The sequence below is a fragment of the Sarcophilus harrisii genome, chromosome 1 (assembly GCF_902635505.1).
Source record: "Sarcophilus harrisii chromosome 1, mSarHar1.11, whole genome shotgun sequence".
Classification (NCBI taxonomy): Eukaryota; Metazoa; Chordata; class Mammalia; order Dasyuromorphia; family Dasyuridae; genus Sarcophilus; species Sarcophilus harrisii.
Window position 1 is genome coordinate 212,207,139 of NC_045426.1, and position 18,144 is coordinate 212,225,282.

Sequence of the window (18,144 nt, forward strand, 5' to 3'; positions counted from 1 at the left end):
GACATGATGAGTGTGAAATGTTTGCAGATCATCCAGTAGAAGGTACAAAAATTAGTAGTATGTCTTTAGCATAGGAAAGAATTTAACTCATGGAAGTGGAAATTTTAGATTGACAAGAGAAGAACATAGATTTGTATGGGAGAGTTATTACAGTAAGGGAAATGGGAGAGGTCAAATATGCAGGAACTGAAGCAGAAAGCAGCATTTTAATGAAAACTAGAGAAGGGGAGTTGTGAGTCTCTGGGAAAATTGCTTTTCCAAAGATTTTAGTTGAAAGATGAGCAAGAAATATTTTGAGAGCATCCAGCTTGGATGCTGGGAACAAAAGACAGTTTTTAAGATGGGGGAGATGTTTGCAGGTAGGAAGGAAATAATCAGTAAATAGGAGGAGATTAAATTGATGGGAAAAGACAGAGGAGGAGATAAAAAGTACATATATGGCAATTTGCTTTGGTAAGGAGATGCCCTGTCCCTTCATATAATTTCTTCCTTCACTCATCTAAGACTGGAATTAAGGGGAGGTTGAGGGGAAGGTTTTTGACTGATGATGAGAGGTAAAAAGTTGAGCTCTTTGGCACCTCTTCTTGCTGTTACTGTTAACAATGTATTCCTGGTTCTGCTTGTTTTACTCGGCATCATTTCATGTAAATTTTTCCAGGCTTTTCTAAAATCATCTTGTTCATCATTTTTTATAGAAAAATAATATTCCATTACATTCACATACCACAGTTTGTTCAGCTATTCCCCAATTGATGGACACCCACTCATTTTCCATTTCTTTGCTGCCACAAAAAGAACTGCTGCAAATGTTTTTGCATATGTGGATACTTTTCCTTCCTTTATAATTTTCTTGGGATAGAGACCCAATAATGGCACTACAGGGCCAAAGGGTATATACACTTTTATAGCCTTTTTGGTCATAGTTCCAGATTGCTCTCCAGAATGGTTGGTTTGTTTCACAGCTCCCCCAACAATACATTAGTATCCCATTTTTCCCACAACTCCAACATTTATCATTATTTTTTCCTGTTTTGGTAACTCTTCTTAGATCTTTGCTTATTTTGGGAGAAGTAAAGTTAGGGTAAACTCTGGGTTGTTTTTTTTTTTGTGTGTTGTTTTTTTTTTTTTTTAATAAGCTTGACACATATATAAATACATATATATAATATAAAAGAGCAAGGAGAGAAAATAACCTTGCTTCCTCTGTAAAACTTTATCTGTGTCTTGAGCAGAAAGCCTTTTTCAGTTGAAATAATGAACAAGGACCCCAAACCCTATTTTTGGGGGCTGCTTTGGGGTATGTAGCCCTTATGTCCATGATTAAGTAGTATTGGCATTTAGAGATTAAAATCTGGAGAAACAAAATTTAAAATGTTGAGAAGCCTCCAAAAGCGAGTGAAGCTTCTGGATTAATAAGTTGCATTCAGAACATTTGTGTCCCCCAAAGGCTCTGTCCAGGGTCCTTTTCTCTTTTCCCTCACTTATTGATTCCATCAGCTTTCCTGGATTCAGTTTTCATCCCCATGCAGCTGATTCTAACCTTCTACTGACCTTCTTGCATCTCCAACTAACCTACTGGCTATGTCGAATTCCACATATCCAAAGTTGCTCATCATCTTTTCCTTTAACAATCCTCTCCATGACTTCTCTATCACTGTCAAGGCCACTACCATCTTCCCACTTACCAATTATTAATATTACTGTAAACAGATTTAAATGGAACATTTTTTTTTTTTAAATTAAGTGTTTAATGACACAGTAATGGGAGAGTGACTGAAAGACTGGAGAAATATAAATGCCATGATTTGAGGGGTGGGGAAGGGGAAAAGAAAAGAATCTACAGATTAGAACTGAGTGAGCATCATTTCAATTGCTAGTAAAATTCTGTAAAGAATATTTAAAGGAATGCTAGTGAGTATCTACCCAAAGGAGCAGTGATTACAAATAGCTTGTTTAGATTCATTAAAAAATAAGCCACATCAGAATAACCTTATTATATTTTTTAAAATTCAGTGTAGTGTAGTGTAGATCAGTGGAGTCAAATTCAAATAGAAATGGGAGAAAATAGTCAAAATAAACATCGCTATGGGCCTCCTATTTACTTTGGAAACTGCATATTAATATTGTCTATGTTTTAATTTATTTTGTTAAAAATTTCTCAACTACATTTTAATCTAATCCAGACTATATTTGGAAGTGGTGTGCACTTAGTATTTGATACCTCTGCTGGAGATAGAGTTTACATAGATTTTTGACAAAGCACTTTAATCTCATACTATTCTTGAGGAAAAAAGATGGAGAATGATCCACTAAATAATAATACAATTAATTGAATTGTGAACTAGTTTACACAGTTCTTGAGCAGCCATTAATTGTTCAATTGTCAGTTTGACAGGAGGTGTTCAGCAGAATATTTGGGGGGGTTTGTACTAGGCCTGGATTATGTTTGGCATTTTCATCCATGACTTGGATCAAAAGCGTAGATGCCAGATTGGGCACATTTACAGAATAGAATCCCTAGGAGAGGATAGCTAAGACATAGAATATTGGTCAGGATCCAGGAAAATTCCAGAGCATTGGGATGAATTTAATATTATAAAATTCAGTAAAGCTTAATATCTTACTATTTTAGATACATTAAGAAAACAAAAAACAAACCAACTTTATAAATATAAAATGGAATTTTTTGCCTTGAAAAGATTAGCTGTTTTTAGTGCCAGATTCAGCTTCAGATGAGAAAGACTTTGGTTCCAGGATTAAGAATGAGATAATCCATTTTTACTGTGGACTATTCGATACTATATCTGGAATACTGTGTTCATTTTTGGTGCCATAATTTAAGAATAACATTGATAACCTGGAAGGGATTTAGAGCAGGACAAGTAGAATGACAAAGGCTCTTCAATCCCTGTCTTGTGAGGATTGATGAAAAGAATTGGGGCTGTTTAGCCTAGAGAATAGAAGACCGAGAGATATGATAATTATTCTCAGTTATTTGAAGGACTGTACATGTGGCAGGGGAATTAGATTGGTTCTGTTTGGCTTCAGAGAGTAGGCTAAGATCAATGAACTTATGTTTCAAAGAGTCAAACATTATTCTATGCTTCCTAACTCCAAAACCAGTGTTCAATCAATGGCAATTGTTGGGGAATGTTTTTTTTTGTTGGGGTTGTTGGGGATGTTGGGGAAAAGTTTTCTGACAAGTCAAGCTAACTAAAAGTATAATAAGATAATAGGTTCCTCTTTATTGGAGATCTTTGATCAGAGGCATTCTTGTTTGATCTGTTATAGTAGAGATTTCTTTGGGGCTTGTGGGGTTGCCTTGTTTGGCCTAGGAATTTGAACTGAAAAGGGAAGAGGAGAGATATTTAAATTGTTCCTATAGCTCTGTTAAAAACCAGATAGGTTAGAAGGCAGGTGTTATAATATAGCTGATACTCTAATCACTAATTTTTTTTTCCTAATTTGAAATTTTAATTTGAAAATATGTTTTTAGTGACTCTACATTCAGAAGAATTAGCTTAAAAATTTATCTTGGTTGAATACCTGTGAGACCTTGAGCAAGTCATTTACCTTAATCATTTTCAATTTTTTTTCCTCTGTAAAACGAGTATCTCTTAAGTTCCAGCAGTGACCTCTGACCAGCACTGGGTCTACAATTCCATGATGCTTTAACTTTTATTTATTTATTTTTTACCTTAAAAACAGCATTTTAAAGGTGAGAATCTTCTTTTTTAAGAACCTGAAACACTTAATACAAAACAATGTTTTATGCTCCCTCTACTGGTTCTGAATGGAAATTCGTCCTATTCATTATTTATTTATTTATTTTTAAAAAGAGTTTTGTCCCAGTTTATATCGCAATACATTATAGATGGAATGCTGGCCTTTCAGTCAGTTAAATCTGAATTCGAATTCTGCTTTCTACATTTAGTAATAACTTTGTGACTCTAGCTAAATCATTTCCCCATATTGCTTTTTTACAAAATAGAGATGATAATACCTGTAACTTTTCTGATAGATTCATAATGAGGAATAAATGATGTTAATTTATGGAGACCATTCTGAAAAGAAAGTGCCAAATAAATATCAGTTAATATCATTATTATAATTTTAAATCATTGTCTCATCTTCTTATCTAGATTCATCTTAATTTAAGGTAGGCAAGTAGAATTGTTAATTTAGGTATGAAAATTGCCATTGATTGAACACTGGGTTTGGAGTTTGGACGACTAGCATAGATTTCTGATCTCAGACACTTAGTAGTTGTGTGATCCTTAACTCCTGTCTGTTTCAGGTCCTCTGTCTGTAAAATGAATATAGTAGCAATTACCTCATGTGGTAACAGTAAAGAGCAAATGATATAAAATACATAAAGTATTTTGTAAATCTTAAATTGCTATATAAATGCTAGCTATTGCTGCTATTGTTTTTGTTATTTGATTTTCCTACGTAATAATTTGATCAGCTAGACATCTAATTTCTCTAACTATTACTAAATCTATCAGAATCATCTTGAATTGGATTTAATTGCACATATGGGTATCTTATTGTCAGTCTATGTTTACTATTTTACCAACTCATAAAGAAACAGCTTTGACTCACTGGATTTTCTAAATTCTATCTAATATGTTTATATTGTTACTATGGAGTGGAAAAAATAAAACCAATATTCTTTTGTCAACATTAAAAAATATTATCACAAACTCCCAGACCCAGATTTATACCAGCAGTCTTGAGAATTAAAAGGAAATGAATGTGTTGAAAATATAAATTAACCAAAATATCAATACATGAAAGAGGTCTTTGTCTAATATCAGGGAAAAAAAAAAGAAACCGATCAAGGCATAAATGCATGACCAAAGTAGGGTGAACACCCTAGTTTTCATAGGAACTTAGAACTGAATTCTGTCCAGTTTAAAGAACACAGAATTTGGGGTCCATAAAATTGATTTTCCCCCCAAAAGAGAAAGACTCCAAACTTAATGAGACGAATATGGTTCTGATACCAGACCTGTAATAAAGCCAAGAAGAAGAACTATGGGCCAATTTTTCCACTGAAAATTGATTTGAAAAGTTGTAAATAAATTCCTAGTAAATACACTGTGGGATTATATCCAAAATTCTTGCATACCACAAATGGAAGTCTTAGTCAACATTTAACAATTTAATTTTGTAGGGAGTTCCTGTTTAGGAATGTCCCTCCACCAATGCCTATAGGCAATTTTACTGCAACATATAGTCTTAGCTTCCTGGCACCTTGGAAAGTTAGGTGACTTTTTCATGGCCACACAATAATTTACATCAGACATAGACTGAACCTAGGTTTTCCCAACCAGGCCAGCCCTCTGTTCAGTGAACCATATTATTTCTCAGAAGAAAATCAGTAGGATAAACAATCATATAAGCAATTAAAATATACAATTATGTTAATAAATGGACAAATTCCTTTGAAAAATACATCCCTACTATATTTTTAAACCCCAAAATCATTGATACTAAAGGACCCTCTTTTCACATGATCAAAAGTATGTATCCAAAAAATCAAGAGTTAACATTATTAACAGTGAATAGAAAAAAGCTTTCCTGGCAAAAGCAAATATACAGGAAGAATTACTTTTAAAATTTCTCCACTGTTCTTTTTTTATAATCATTCAACACAACAAAAAAAATTTCTTAAAGTTCTAGAAATGATAGTTATCACAATGAAAAGGAGATACTAAATTTAAAAACATAGGCAAAATAAAGTTATCTTTGTGATGATTTATTAAAAAAAAATCCCAGAGAATCATGGAAAAAAATTAATGATTAATGTTTCAGTAATTCCATAAAATCATAATATTTCTATCTAGTATAAATAAAAACTAGAAAGAAACAAATTCCTTTAAAAAAAAAACTGAAAAAGTTATAAAATATCTAGTTGTTATCCTTATGAGATTAATTTAGGCCAGATAAATATAATAAATTTGATAATGTTGCTTAAATTAATTTATGGATTTAGTTCTAATAAAAATTACAAGGACAAACTTTAGAATTATACAATATCCATTTCAATTTATCAAGAATTGATCAAACCTTCACTATATGTATGGTTCTGTACTGGCTGGGAAATAAAGACCTTCACTGCCATCGAGGAAATTATCTTCTAAGGATATGATGGGAAATGTAACATATATGCAAGTAAATGCAAATAAATAAAAAAATAATGAAAGCAGTTTCAAGAGGGAAAAAAAGGACCCGTATTGGTGGGTCAGGAAAGATTTTGTGTATAAGTTAACTCTTGACCTGTTTTTTAATATTTGCTATTTATTCAGTTTAAAATAATTGAGGGTATGCCTTATATCAATCAGATTGATAGTGAAGACAAAAATAGAACACTCACAGTTATTGGAAGAAGTATTGAAGGACAGACATTCGTTTACCTATGAATTAATTCACCATTTTAAAAAAATATTAATTTCCCCTAGTTATATGTAAAATTTTAATATTAATTATAATTTTTTTTAGTTCCAAATTCTCTACCTTATTTCTTCTTTTCTCCTTCATTGTGAAGACAAGCAATTTGATATGTTATACTTAAGCTCAACCATTCTGAAAAAGTTTGTTATTATATTTTAAAAGATCACTAAATGATTTACCCTTCGACTTTGTGATTTAACTACTATTAAGCTTGGACCTTAATGAGGTCAAGGGCAAAGGCAAAGGACCAGTATCTATAAGAATATTAATAACATCACTTTTTTGTTGTAGCAAAGAGCTAGAAACAAAAGTCTCCATCTGTTGGGGAATGGTGGAACAAACTGTACTGTTGTGGATGCAATGAATTTTATTCCATCATAAGATATGAGTAATTGACAGATGGAGAGAAAGGTGGAGAGACTTTGAATGAATTCATGCAGAATGAGGTTAGTAGAACTGGGAGAACAGTTTGGCAGTTACTATAACAATAATGTGATGGGAATAATCTCTGAAAGACCTCAGAACTCTGATTAAACTGCAATCAATCATACCTACAAAAGACTGAGGATGAATCATACCTTCCATCCCTTAGCAGAAGAGCAATAAACTAGAAGTTCCAGAATTAGATATACCTTCTTAGACATGGCTAATGGGTTGCTCTATTCTAGCTGACTGTATGTTTATTAGAATAAACAGATTTATTTCAGGTGGGAAGGTTTGGATAGTGCTAGACATGGAAGAAAAAAGAAAATGTTATGATTATTGTATTTATTGAAAATTTTTTTTTAATTGTTAAACCAATTTAAGTGCTTATATTGATTTTTAGAATTAAATTTTGGATAAAATATCAATTTTATTTTTTAGTAATTCCATAGTACAGAGATGAGAAAGGGGTGAATTCTAGAATTATAGAACCATTTGTTCAAAGGCACCCAACTGGGGAATTGAATGTCATGTATATGCAATAATTATACAGTCTGGCTGAAATAGTATGTTAAAGAAAATAATATGAAATAAGATTGGAAATGTTATTGGAAACCACATCTTAGAAGCCTTTAAGTAATAACAATTTATCAGGAGAAAATAAAAACATCTCTGCAAATTAAGAGAAATGATAATAATATTGTCAATAAACCCTCTCAAAGTCCAATATATCATCCATAGTGTGAGAGAAATTTTAATGGCAGAATAAAGGCTATGTTAGTCAGGGTGATGTATCGCAGGGATTTTTTATATCCTGAGACTGCTATGGCAGCTGTCAATATAAAGCACGAATCCTGAAATGCTTGCCAGTTAGACACTGCACTCAAATTAGGTTAGCATTCTAATCATTGATACCTATGAATCTAAAATGTAGATGTGGTGGCGTAGAGATATTAACTGGTTTTACTGAAAACTGTTGATGATCTGTTTGACAAAGTAGATAGCAAAGTATGTTCCTTCATGTACCAGAAGTGAGCAAAGAACATTAGAACAAATCAGAAATACCAGTAACCCACATGCTAGAAGAGCTTCATTGTAGATGATATTGCCCAGTACCATGGTAAACCAGGAGTGCACATGAAATAAACTGAAGGCAAAAGCTTCACATTGCTTTTTTGTCAATAGTAACTTCAGCTTCAAACCACATTGTAAGGTATTGCTGACCCAGTACAGGGCAATTATAAAACATAATTTGATAACTGTATCTGAGTTAGTAGAAATGAGAGATTAAGTCAAGGAGCTACAGAAATCAGAGCAGGGAAAGTTGAAAACTTTGAGTTCATTGAAAATTTTTACTCATAATTGACTCATAAATTATATCTAACAACTATATAGATAGCTAAAATAGTACTGAAATCTTACACTGTTTTGAAAATTTGATGAGCATAATTAGATGGGAATTCTGAAAAGCTCTTTTTGGGTTTAATTCTATGAATCTATTTGTTAGGTCAATTACATTGAAATAGTAACTTTAATAATTTGATATATGCCATAACCATTGAGTTCTTCTCTCACAACATTTGGCCTAAACTATGTAAATATCCGAACTCCACTGAAAAACTAAAAAATTAAGAATAAGAGATTATGATAGTACTTCACTTCAAAACTATATTATAAAACAGTAATCATCAAAATTCTTTGGTACTGGTTAAAAAATTGAATTAGTTCAGTTGAAATAGGTCTAAAAAAGTCATAAGACATAGTGGTCCTGTATTCAATAAACCCAAGAAGATGGGGCTTATATTCTTTATTTAACAAAAATTGTTGGATGAAACTAGGAAAACATTTGTCAGAAATTAAGTTTATGCCAGAGTTTCACTATATACAGCATAAGTGAATCTAAATATCAAAAAGTTATAGTGCATCTTTAAAAACTGGGAAAAATAGAGGAAATACCATGAGTAGGGAGAGAAATTTTTAATATAAATTTTATGAAAAACCAAATTGACAAATACAGTAAAATAAAAATTTAAAAGCTTTCTATGAATAAAATCAGTTCAGGAAAAAATATTAAGAGAAATAATGAGGAGGGAAAATTTGCAGGAAACGTTTTAAAATGTTTCATTTTTTAAAAATCTTGAGACTTGATTTAAAATATCTGTTTTGATATCATTCCCCAATATTAATCTTAGTCAGATTATGAAGTTTCCAAAAGACCTGCAAACTTTCCTCAATCTTGTGAAAATGATAAAAATCACCAAAGAAAAATGCAAATTAAAACAATTTTTAGGTTTCTCCTTATACATAGCAAATTAGCAAAAATGCTTGTTGGATGAGCTGTGGAAAGGCAGGCACATAGATAGAATTCAGCAACATTTATGTAGAACAGTATCGCAATTTTTTTGGATATTTGTCAAATAAATAAATAATATTGAGATGGTACAGTGACAGAAGGTAAGGAAGAACTTGAGTTAATGAAGAACAAGCCTGTATAGATGTTTCAGATGTCTTGTTCAAACAGGAATTATTAAGAGGTTCTCTGGATGTGTAGATGTGGTTTCTCCTGGTGAGGGACATTGGGTGGAGGACTCTTGACAAGTTGTAATTTACATGTTATTCCAGTTCTTGGGTGGCATGTAGTATGTTTATGTTTGTATTAAAAAAAATAAAAATCTGATGCAGAGAGAAATCCTATTATACAGGCATTTCTTTATTTCTCAAGTATTATTTCTTGCAATATTATAGGGAACACGCTTGTAAGAAACATTCTGGCACATTTTTTTATGTATCTCCTACATTTTGGCCATATGAAAATATTTATGGGACATGCAAGTAGTGAATATAGTTTAAATAGGTTAAACCTAGCCTTTGATTGTCAGTGATAATAGGTCCCAGAGACAGTGTGGAAAGTGAAACTCAAAAATATCCACAAACCTGATTTTAGCCAATATTTACAAATTCTTTAATTCCTTAATCATCTCCCAGAGTTATTAGATTATAAGGATATTAGTTTGCCTTATCTTCCATTAGTTCTAATTGACCTTCAGCAAACGAATTGTACTTTACATTTTATGCCTAAATCGGACATTGTATAATAATTCTCTCCAAGTAACTGATTAATCTGACTGTTATTTATCTCTTACTTTCCAAGTGTTCTTTTTATCCAATGCATTTTCCTTTTGATTTTTCTAAATTTGACATTGATTATCTTCTCTTCCTAGATATCATACTTGTTCCTTGTGGCTTTTTTCCTTCCTTTCTTTGATGCCCCTGCTTTCTTGGTTCTGTTTTGTGTTTGGCTACTCTTTTTGCTGGATGTTCATCAATGTCTCAATCTGTCTCTTACCTTCTAACAGTGGGTGTACCACAGTGCTCTATACTGAACACAATACCTTCTTTCTCCATGACCTCATTAGCTCTCATAGATCTATTCTTTGTTGATGATGCTCCCTAGTCTCTTTCTTGATTGATTTCTACAATATTGTGAACATCTGGACCAATTCCTTTGTCTCCATCCATAGTCAGTGCTGACCAATCCCAAGCATTGGGCGGTAAGCCCCAGAGCTGTAGGGGTAGTGGTAGGCTCCCTTTTCACATCCTAGGGCATCTGATGCATCCCAGTCCGTGCTGTCAGCATCTCTGTGGCATTGTCAAATTGTTCAGTATTAGAAAGAATCAGTAGAAACATCAGTAACAATGATACTAAAAAAGTTAAATTGCCATCTATCATACCCTGTGGATCATTAGTTGATCTTAGACTTTTAGCTGAAAGTATTTTCTTCTCCCATTAGGGGATGAGTTCTTTGAGAGCAGAGAAATTTAATAGAGTGTTTTCCATATAGTTAAAAATTAATATTGCTCATTCATTCACTTATTACCAACTGCCTATAGGGTATTTCAAATTCACATACCAAACAATATTTTAAAATCAAAACTTTTATCTTTTCTTTTTATTTTTTCTTTTCAACCTGTTTTCTAAGTTCTCTATTTCTTTAAAATCAACTACCATATATCAAGTTGTTTAGGTTCAAAATTTTAGTCATCTTTACTCTCCTTTTACCTCCTCTTGCTTCCAGGACAATCAATTATATCATTTTATAAGTTCTACTACAATATTTCTGGCATCTGCCCTTTTTCATGATTATCACTCTAGTCTGGCTGTCATAACCTTTTCCTTGTCTATTGACAATAGCCGTTTAGTTGGTTTTCTTGTTTCCAGGTTCTCCTCACTCATTTGTCCTCTATGAAATTCACTGTGATATTTCCATTTGAATTATATTTATTCAAAAGCTTCATTGACTCCTCTGCTTTTAGGATAAAACATAAAACTGCTATACATGCAAAGCCTTTTAGTATCTTGCTCCAGTATCCTTTCTATGCATTTATATATTATTTCCTTCTGGCATTCCACAGTAAAAATCTTATATGATAACATAGTACAGGATAAAAGACGGAAGTTTATCTGGGAATAATGCTGAAAGTCTTACCTAAACTTCAGTCAGCATTATTCCCAGATACTTTCCTTGCAGATTTAATTTATCTGCATATAAGACAAGATATTTTATTGTACTTTTACAATAAATTCCAGAATTCTAGGATAATATTTTGCATTTTAACTAAAGGTATCCTCTTGAAGACTTTGTTCTGAAGTTATTTAGTTTTATTATTGTTTCTTAAAAAAATACACTGGTTAATTAACACTTATATACTTTTAAAAATAAGTGCCCAGAAAAATGTGTTACTTACGTAACTACCAAACTTGGGTATTTTAGTTTTATAATTATGGTACTTTTTTGCAAATTACAAAAATTGAGTATATCAACAGATTGATAAATTTAAGAGCATGCAGTTGTAGTTCACCATTTTTATACTATATTTTGGATTATTCATATCATTCTTTACTATCAGGAAATAATTAAGTTTCAGAAACATTAAACCTAACCTGCTTCTAGCTTTTGATTCTTAAGAGAACTGATGATTCCTCTTTTTTTTTTTTTTTTAATGACTTGTATAGTTTGTCAAAATTGGGAGAAAAAGTTTTTCTAAATGGCTTTTTTTTTTCTTTTTTTGGCAAGAAAATAGTTAAGGCTATTATTTTTCTGAGAAACTGAGAATAGATTTGTATGCATTTAGGTGTAAAAAAAAGAATCTCTTTCCCCTTTCCTGAATTTGTAGAGTAGACTTTTTTGAGGTTTCTATACACATTTGGTTTACATATAATTGGACTTAAAACAGGAAAGGTGAATTAAAGATCAAACATAATAAGCATACTAGGAGAAGCAAATTCCAGTTGCAAAACTTACTTATCCTTTCATTTTCCTCTGGTATCAATTAAGAAGATAAAGGTAAGTATGGCAAAATTACTCTGGTTTTTGTATTGATTATCCAGTTTTGCACGCTAAGGATCTAATTTGAGTTCATTTGTGATTTTTATTACAACAGTAAAGTCTATACATATAATAAGTATAAAATTACATTTTTTGTCTATAAAATGAAAGGTTGTTTTTTGATTTTTATAAGATCATTAAAAAATAGATAGTATTTATAAAATCATCCCATGTCTCATGCTAGGTTGTTAAGGGAATGAGTATGCATTTATATTATCCATATTATGCATTTAACAAAAGACAACACAGTCATAACTTTATTTGCTTTAATTCACTAATCTAATTTGGAAATCTCAGAGAGCTGGATCTGGAGTCAGAAAACTGGAGTTCATATCCTAATCTTTCTAGCTACTGATTGATTGACTGTATGACCCTGAAAAAGACTAATTGGAGGCAAAGTACTTGGTCAGATTTTAAAATGTTATGAATTACAATTATTAATAAAGAGTTCTTAAAACATACTTTCATTGCCTGGAGAGCTTCGAAAAGTAGAACAAACCTTTCTTTTATTTATTTTTATTTTATGTTTAACAACCTTTTCTCAGACCTTTGCATCAGACCCTAAAGACTTTAGCTATTTTATTTTGAAAGTTGATTTATACTAAGGAGCGTGATGAATTTGGAGTCAGTGGACCTCAATTCCAATCTTGGCTCTGCTAATTCCTCTCTGAGTCATCTTGGGGAAATTACTTAGTCTCTTGAGTCTCAGTTTCCTTTATCTACAGAAAGAAGGGATCAGTCTGGTTGCTATTCTAATAACTTCTATCACCGATTCCCGAAATCCTTTGATGGTTTTATAAAACTACATGTTGTTCTTAGAAAAGTGACCCTGGCTTAGTTTGTCCTATCTCATTAGCTTGCTAGACAGTTCCATCCCACTTTTTCTTAAGTCTGTTCTGTTCTCTACCCACTTATCATATTGTGGGAACTTGGTGTCCACAAGATTACTTTGAGAGAAATCACAATGTAACCATTATGTGGAGGAGAAACTGGGAGTTGTGCTGTCTTTCTCCTCAGCTTCAGGAGCCTCACAGATTTGTGCTTGTGTTTTTTGCAGGATCCCAATAGAAGTAGCCATACAAATAGCAGCAGCACCAGTGGTAACAGTTTCTCAAAACCTCACAAGTTATCAAAGGAGCACAAGGAAAAACCTCCTAAGGACTCACGAGAACATAAAAGTGCCTTCAAAGAACCTTCCAGGGAACATAACAAATCTTCCAAAGAATCCTCTAAGAAACCCAAAGAAAACAAACCACTAAAAGAAGAAAAAATAGTTCCTAAGATGGCCTTCAAGGAACCTAAACCCATGTCAAAAGAGCCAAAACATGAAAGCAGCTTACTTACCATCACAGGGGGGCAACAGCAAGACAAAAAAGCCCCCAGTAAAAGGCCCCCTGTTTCAGAGTCTGAGGACCTTGCAGCCAAAAAAAGGAAAAAAAGCAGCTCGGAGGCTTTGTTTAAAAGTTTTTCTAGTGCCCCACCACTGATACTTACTTGTTCGGCTGAGAAAAAACCTACAAGAGATAAATCTCATGTCAAGATGGGAAAGGTAAAAATGGAAGGTGATACATCAGAGAAGAAGAAATCAACTTTACCCCCCTTTGATGATATCGTGGATCCCAATGACTCTGACATGGAGGAAAACATGTCTTCTAAATCTGAAGTGAGTATTGTGTTTTTTATTTTCATTTTCCTCTTTGGTTTTCAGTCTTAAGTTTTTCTTTTACATAGTTTACCGTTTTGGGACTGGGGGAGGAGAAAATTAATAAATCAATAACATAGATAGAATAGACATGGTTCAGGAAAGGTAATGAAGAAAAAGGAAGTTGCTAGTGCATCTGTAGCATTTCATGTGTATTATTTTGTGATTCATATTGTCCAGGCAAAGCTGTATGTCCTAGCATGATAATAGGTCATCAGAACAGTAATTGAAATTATTATCCGCTCATTAGTGCTTCCTTCCCCTAGTTCCTTTCTTCCCCTCCCCACCAATTGTTAAACCTTCAATTTACTTTTTATTATTTTCTAATGCTAGTAGATTTTAAAAGGTAAAAGAATCTAAGATTAATTCAGGTGAATAAAGAAGAAAAAGCAGAATGAGGTAAGCTTTTAATCTTTTAACCATACTATGAAAAGGTAATTGTAATTTTCTTATCTATTCAGAAAATCTAATCTATTTTTGTGAAGGGTGGTAACTTCTACTTGTATTCTTTTCTTATTAATAGGAGGGTTTTATGTTCCTTGAATGTTCTATGTTAAAAATCTCTCTTCTGAAGGAAAGAATAGAATTTTCTTTGTTTTTGGTATTTAGAATCATAAAATTTTAGAGGTAGATGGAAATTTAAAGGTTATTTGATCCTATTCTGCTTAACTTTGACTGAAATGCACCCTATAACAGGGAATTTACTACCTAACAGTACCAACTAATTTTGAATCCATAGGTCTCAAGGAGATTAATTTTGATCTACTAGTTAATTTGGAAGGCCAGTGATGACAGTGAATGCATGGGCTGCCTCCTTGTATTTGTCCAGTAGTTTTCTAAACACTTTGAGATATGGGACAGTTTGAATTTTGTCTTTCTATTCCTGAGTCCTAGCAAAATGCCTTGGACAAAATAAGCTATTAAGAAATTTTCTTTGAATTGAATTAACATTTCCATTAGAGGTACATAGAAGAGGACAGGTAGGAATGTAGTGGTGACTTCCATGCTTTCCTTCTCATAACTTGCTGATTGGAATGCTGGCAAAGGAATTAGAGTCGGCTATACTAACACTGTCCCTTCCTCTCATGGGTGATTAGTATTTTTAAATCTCTGAGGGAAATCCTCAGCATGCATGTGCTTGTTCACAAGTACATTTCGGCTTAAGGATTTTAAGAAACTACAGCAATCAATCTGGTTTTTGAGACCTTTGTTTGAAGTCATAGTATTGGGAGTTGAAAAGAAACTTGAAGATTCTTTAGTCGGATCTCCTATTTCCAGATGAGAAAACTTTGAGGGCCTGAGGAGTTAATTGATTTGGCTTAAGTTACATGAGTGAATAAATTTAAAGGGCAGTCAAGAGTAGAATTTCTCTAGAATCATCAATCTAGTGTGTTCTTCACCATGTTATTCTAGAGAATTTCATTTCAGAAACACTTACCTACCTTGTGTTATACCTAAACTACTTTGATTAGTTACTAAAACATCTATTCTTGTTCCATCCAACTGTAGATCCCTGCAATGTTTTTTAATACTTTAAAAAAAGCAATGCTTGCAGATGCCTTTATAATCACACCATCGTACATTTTTTCTAATCAAATATTGTTAAAAAAAAATAAATTCATTTAAAAAAAAATAAATTCATTGTCAGGTGACTTATCAGTTTCTTACACATACATTTTTACTTTTTAAAATTGAATTTAGTTTTTGTTTTTTTTTTAAGCTTCCCTCTGCTCATTTGATAAGTGTGTGGTAGTTTAAAATCTGAGTGTTTCTCATTAAAAAATCATGTACCTAAGAGCAATTTATTCAAAGTACCCAGACAATTTGGGTGCTATGAATAAATTATAGCAACTGTTTAGTTGTATTTTGAATATTTGATATTGTATCATTTTACTCTTTGTTTAGAGATGATAAAATAATAACATATGTAATACTTTAAAGTATGCGAGGTACTTTCCAAATTTTGTCATTTGATTGTCACAGCAAACCCTGTGGGGCCATGTACTACTATTTCCTTGTTTTAGAGATGAGAGAGGTTAATTGACTTATCTAGGATCATTCAGCTAATTACCTACTGTGCCACCTATATTCTAAAGCATACTTTTAAATGTTGCTCAAATAAAAATGCCAGCTTGTTGGTCTGGGCTTATTAAATTGTTGCAATAATTCTTTCAATAACCCATTTCTTAAATCCTTATATAGAAAGGATTGTATGAGCTCTATGAGAAATTATCATTAAAATGTTATTTTCTGTCCTAATGAAATTAAAAATCTAGCAGAAGTGATGAAACACCATACTATTCATCAGGATATATAACATAATAATTATAGTCTTGAAATAAAAAAAGAAATTTAAAAAGTACTTTGAAAGGTTGAATTAAGAAAAAGTTACTTCTATCCAATGTTGATTATATATAGTTTTTTTCTTCATTTATGTGTGGGACAGCTATGACCAAATTAAAATCAGAGACTCCCAAGGTAGAAAAGCAAAAAAAGGATTTGTTACAATCTTGAGAAAGGACAACTCCCAATAGACAAGATGTCACTTAAAGGAGTACAAAGCACAAACTTCAAAACACAAGATTATGTAAGAGACCCTAATGTAGAATTCCCCCACTCTCTTTTACTGACCCTTCTTCCTGTTGGCTGGGACTTCCACTCTGACATGAAAATCTACCTCAGAGACAAAGAATACTAGTCACTAAAATACTGTTTTCTGTATTAAGTTCTTGAATGCTAATGAAAAGGTCAGGGGCAGATGTACTGAAGGGAAATATAAGTTTATCTAAGATAATCTAACACCTGCAGATTTTACTTATAGCTCAACTTGTTATTGCAAAGTCTCAAATTACAATTAGGGCATAGGTTGAGATCATATTCTTATGAGAGGTCAGTTCATCCCATTTCAATTATATTGCATTGTTTATCAAAAGTACTTCAACTTAATGTATTTGGATGGTACTTGATAATAATTTATTTTCATGCTTTCCTGCTTTCCAAGATTGTGGTAGAATGCATGCTTGCCAAGTGTTCCAATGACCTTCCATTATTAGCACTACTGAGTATTATCCTTAAATCAGCTATCACAATCAGTCTTCCAAGGATTATAGATATAGAATGTGAAAGGTCTTGGAAGTTAAGGAGTCCAACCCCTTCATTCTATTGAAAAGGAAACTAAGGCACAGAGGTTTAATGACTTACTTAGGGTCATATAGTTAAATGTCTGAGATTTTGGGTCTAAAGTGAGTCTTTCTTATATTATTTTCTCCAAGATAAAGTAATCCCTTGAAAAGTAGCATTAGTAATTCTACATAATATGTAGTAAGATTTAAAAATCATGCTTGACAGATTATAATAGCCATATATGTAGCAAGGGAAATATAACAGTTCTTTTTAATATATATTCTGCTCATAACTAGAAGTATGTTCTGTAGGGTTTTCTCATTTTGTAGTTACAAACACAGAAACATCATTTATCTGTTAGTATTAAACTATATAGCTAATTGGGTTCTTGGGTTCTTTACTTTTGTAGTTATTAATTTGTATAATGTAAATGCAAGAATCATGATACAGGATAAATGATAGTGAATTTGGAGTCAAGATATCATAAGATCATAATAAATCTAGAACTGGGAGGAGTTTTTTCGTATCTATTCCAGTAAAATTGTGGCTAATGTGAGGCCCAGGGAGGCAAATTCCAGTTCTACCACTTATCAAGATCTACTATATTATTATGATCTTGGCAAGTTGATTAATTTCTCTGGGCCTTGGTTTCCTCATTTATAATATAAGGTGGTTGGACTAAATGGCCTCTGAATTCACTTCCAGTTCCAAATCTGTGATCATCCATGTGGGTTGTGTAGCATAGCAACTAAAATAATTCAGAATGAGTTTCTGCCCTGAGGAAATGCAAGCTTAAGCTATTGAGTAGGGAAGGGTCCTTGTTTTATTCATTTGTTCAAGGAAGCTCTAGTGAACCAACTTGGCAGACTGATTGGACTTTGACTGAATGTTTATTTTTAGCCAGTTTCAGGTATAAGAGGCAGAAATCCTGGATGAAGTGGGTTAGTTTTAGGAGAACTGGGAAGGGTTGGGCCAAGTAGCCCATTAACCAACGTATTCCTGAATTAATGATTTCTGAAATGTCTGCATGCTACAAGATACAGGTCAGCA

General features: G+C 32.5%; 1 protein-coding gene across 5 annotated transcripts in view; it reads left to right on the forward strand.

Annotated features, from left to right (window-relative positions):
• Window positions 1-18,144, forward strand: part of MLLT3 (MLLT3 super elongation complex subunit) — a 264,426-nt gene that overhangs the window by 177,382 nt on the left and 68,900 nt on the right. For all 5 annotated transcript variants that reach the window (XM_031969103.1, XM_012542700.3, XM_031969095.1 and 2 more), the window contains one exon: window positions 13,327-13,932. In XM_031969103.1, the coding sequence (XP_031824963.1) occupies window positions 13,327-13,932 (606 nt within the window). The remainder of the gene's footprint in view (window positions 1-13,326; window positions 13,933-18,144) is intronic.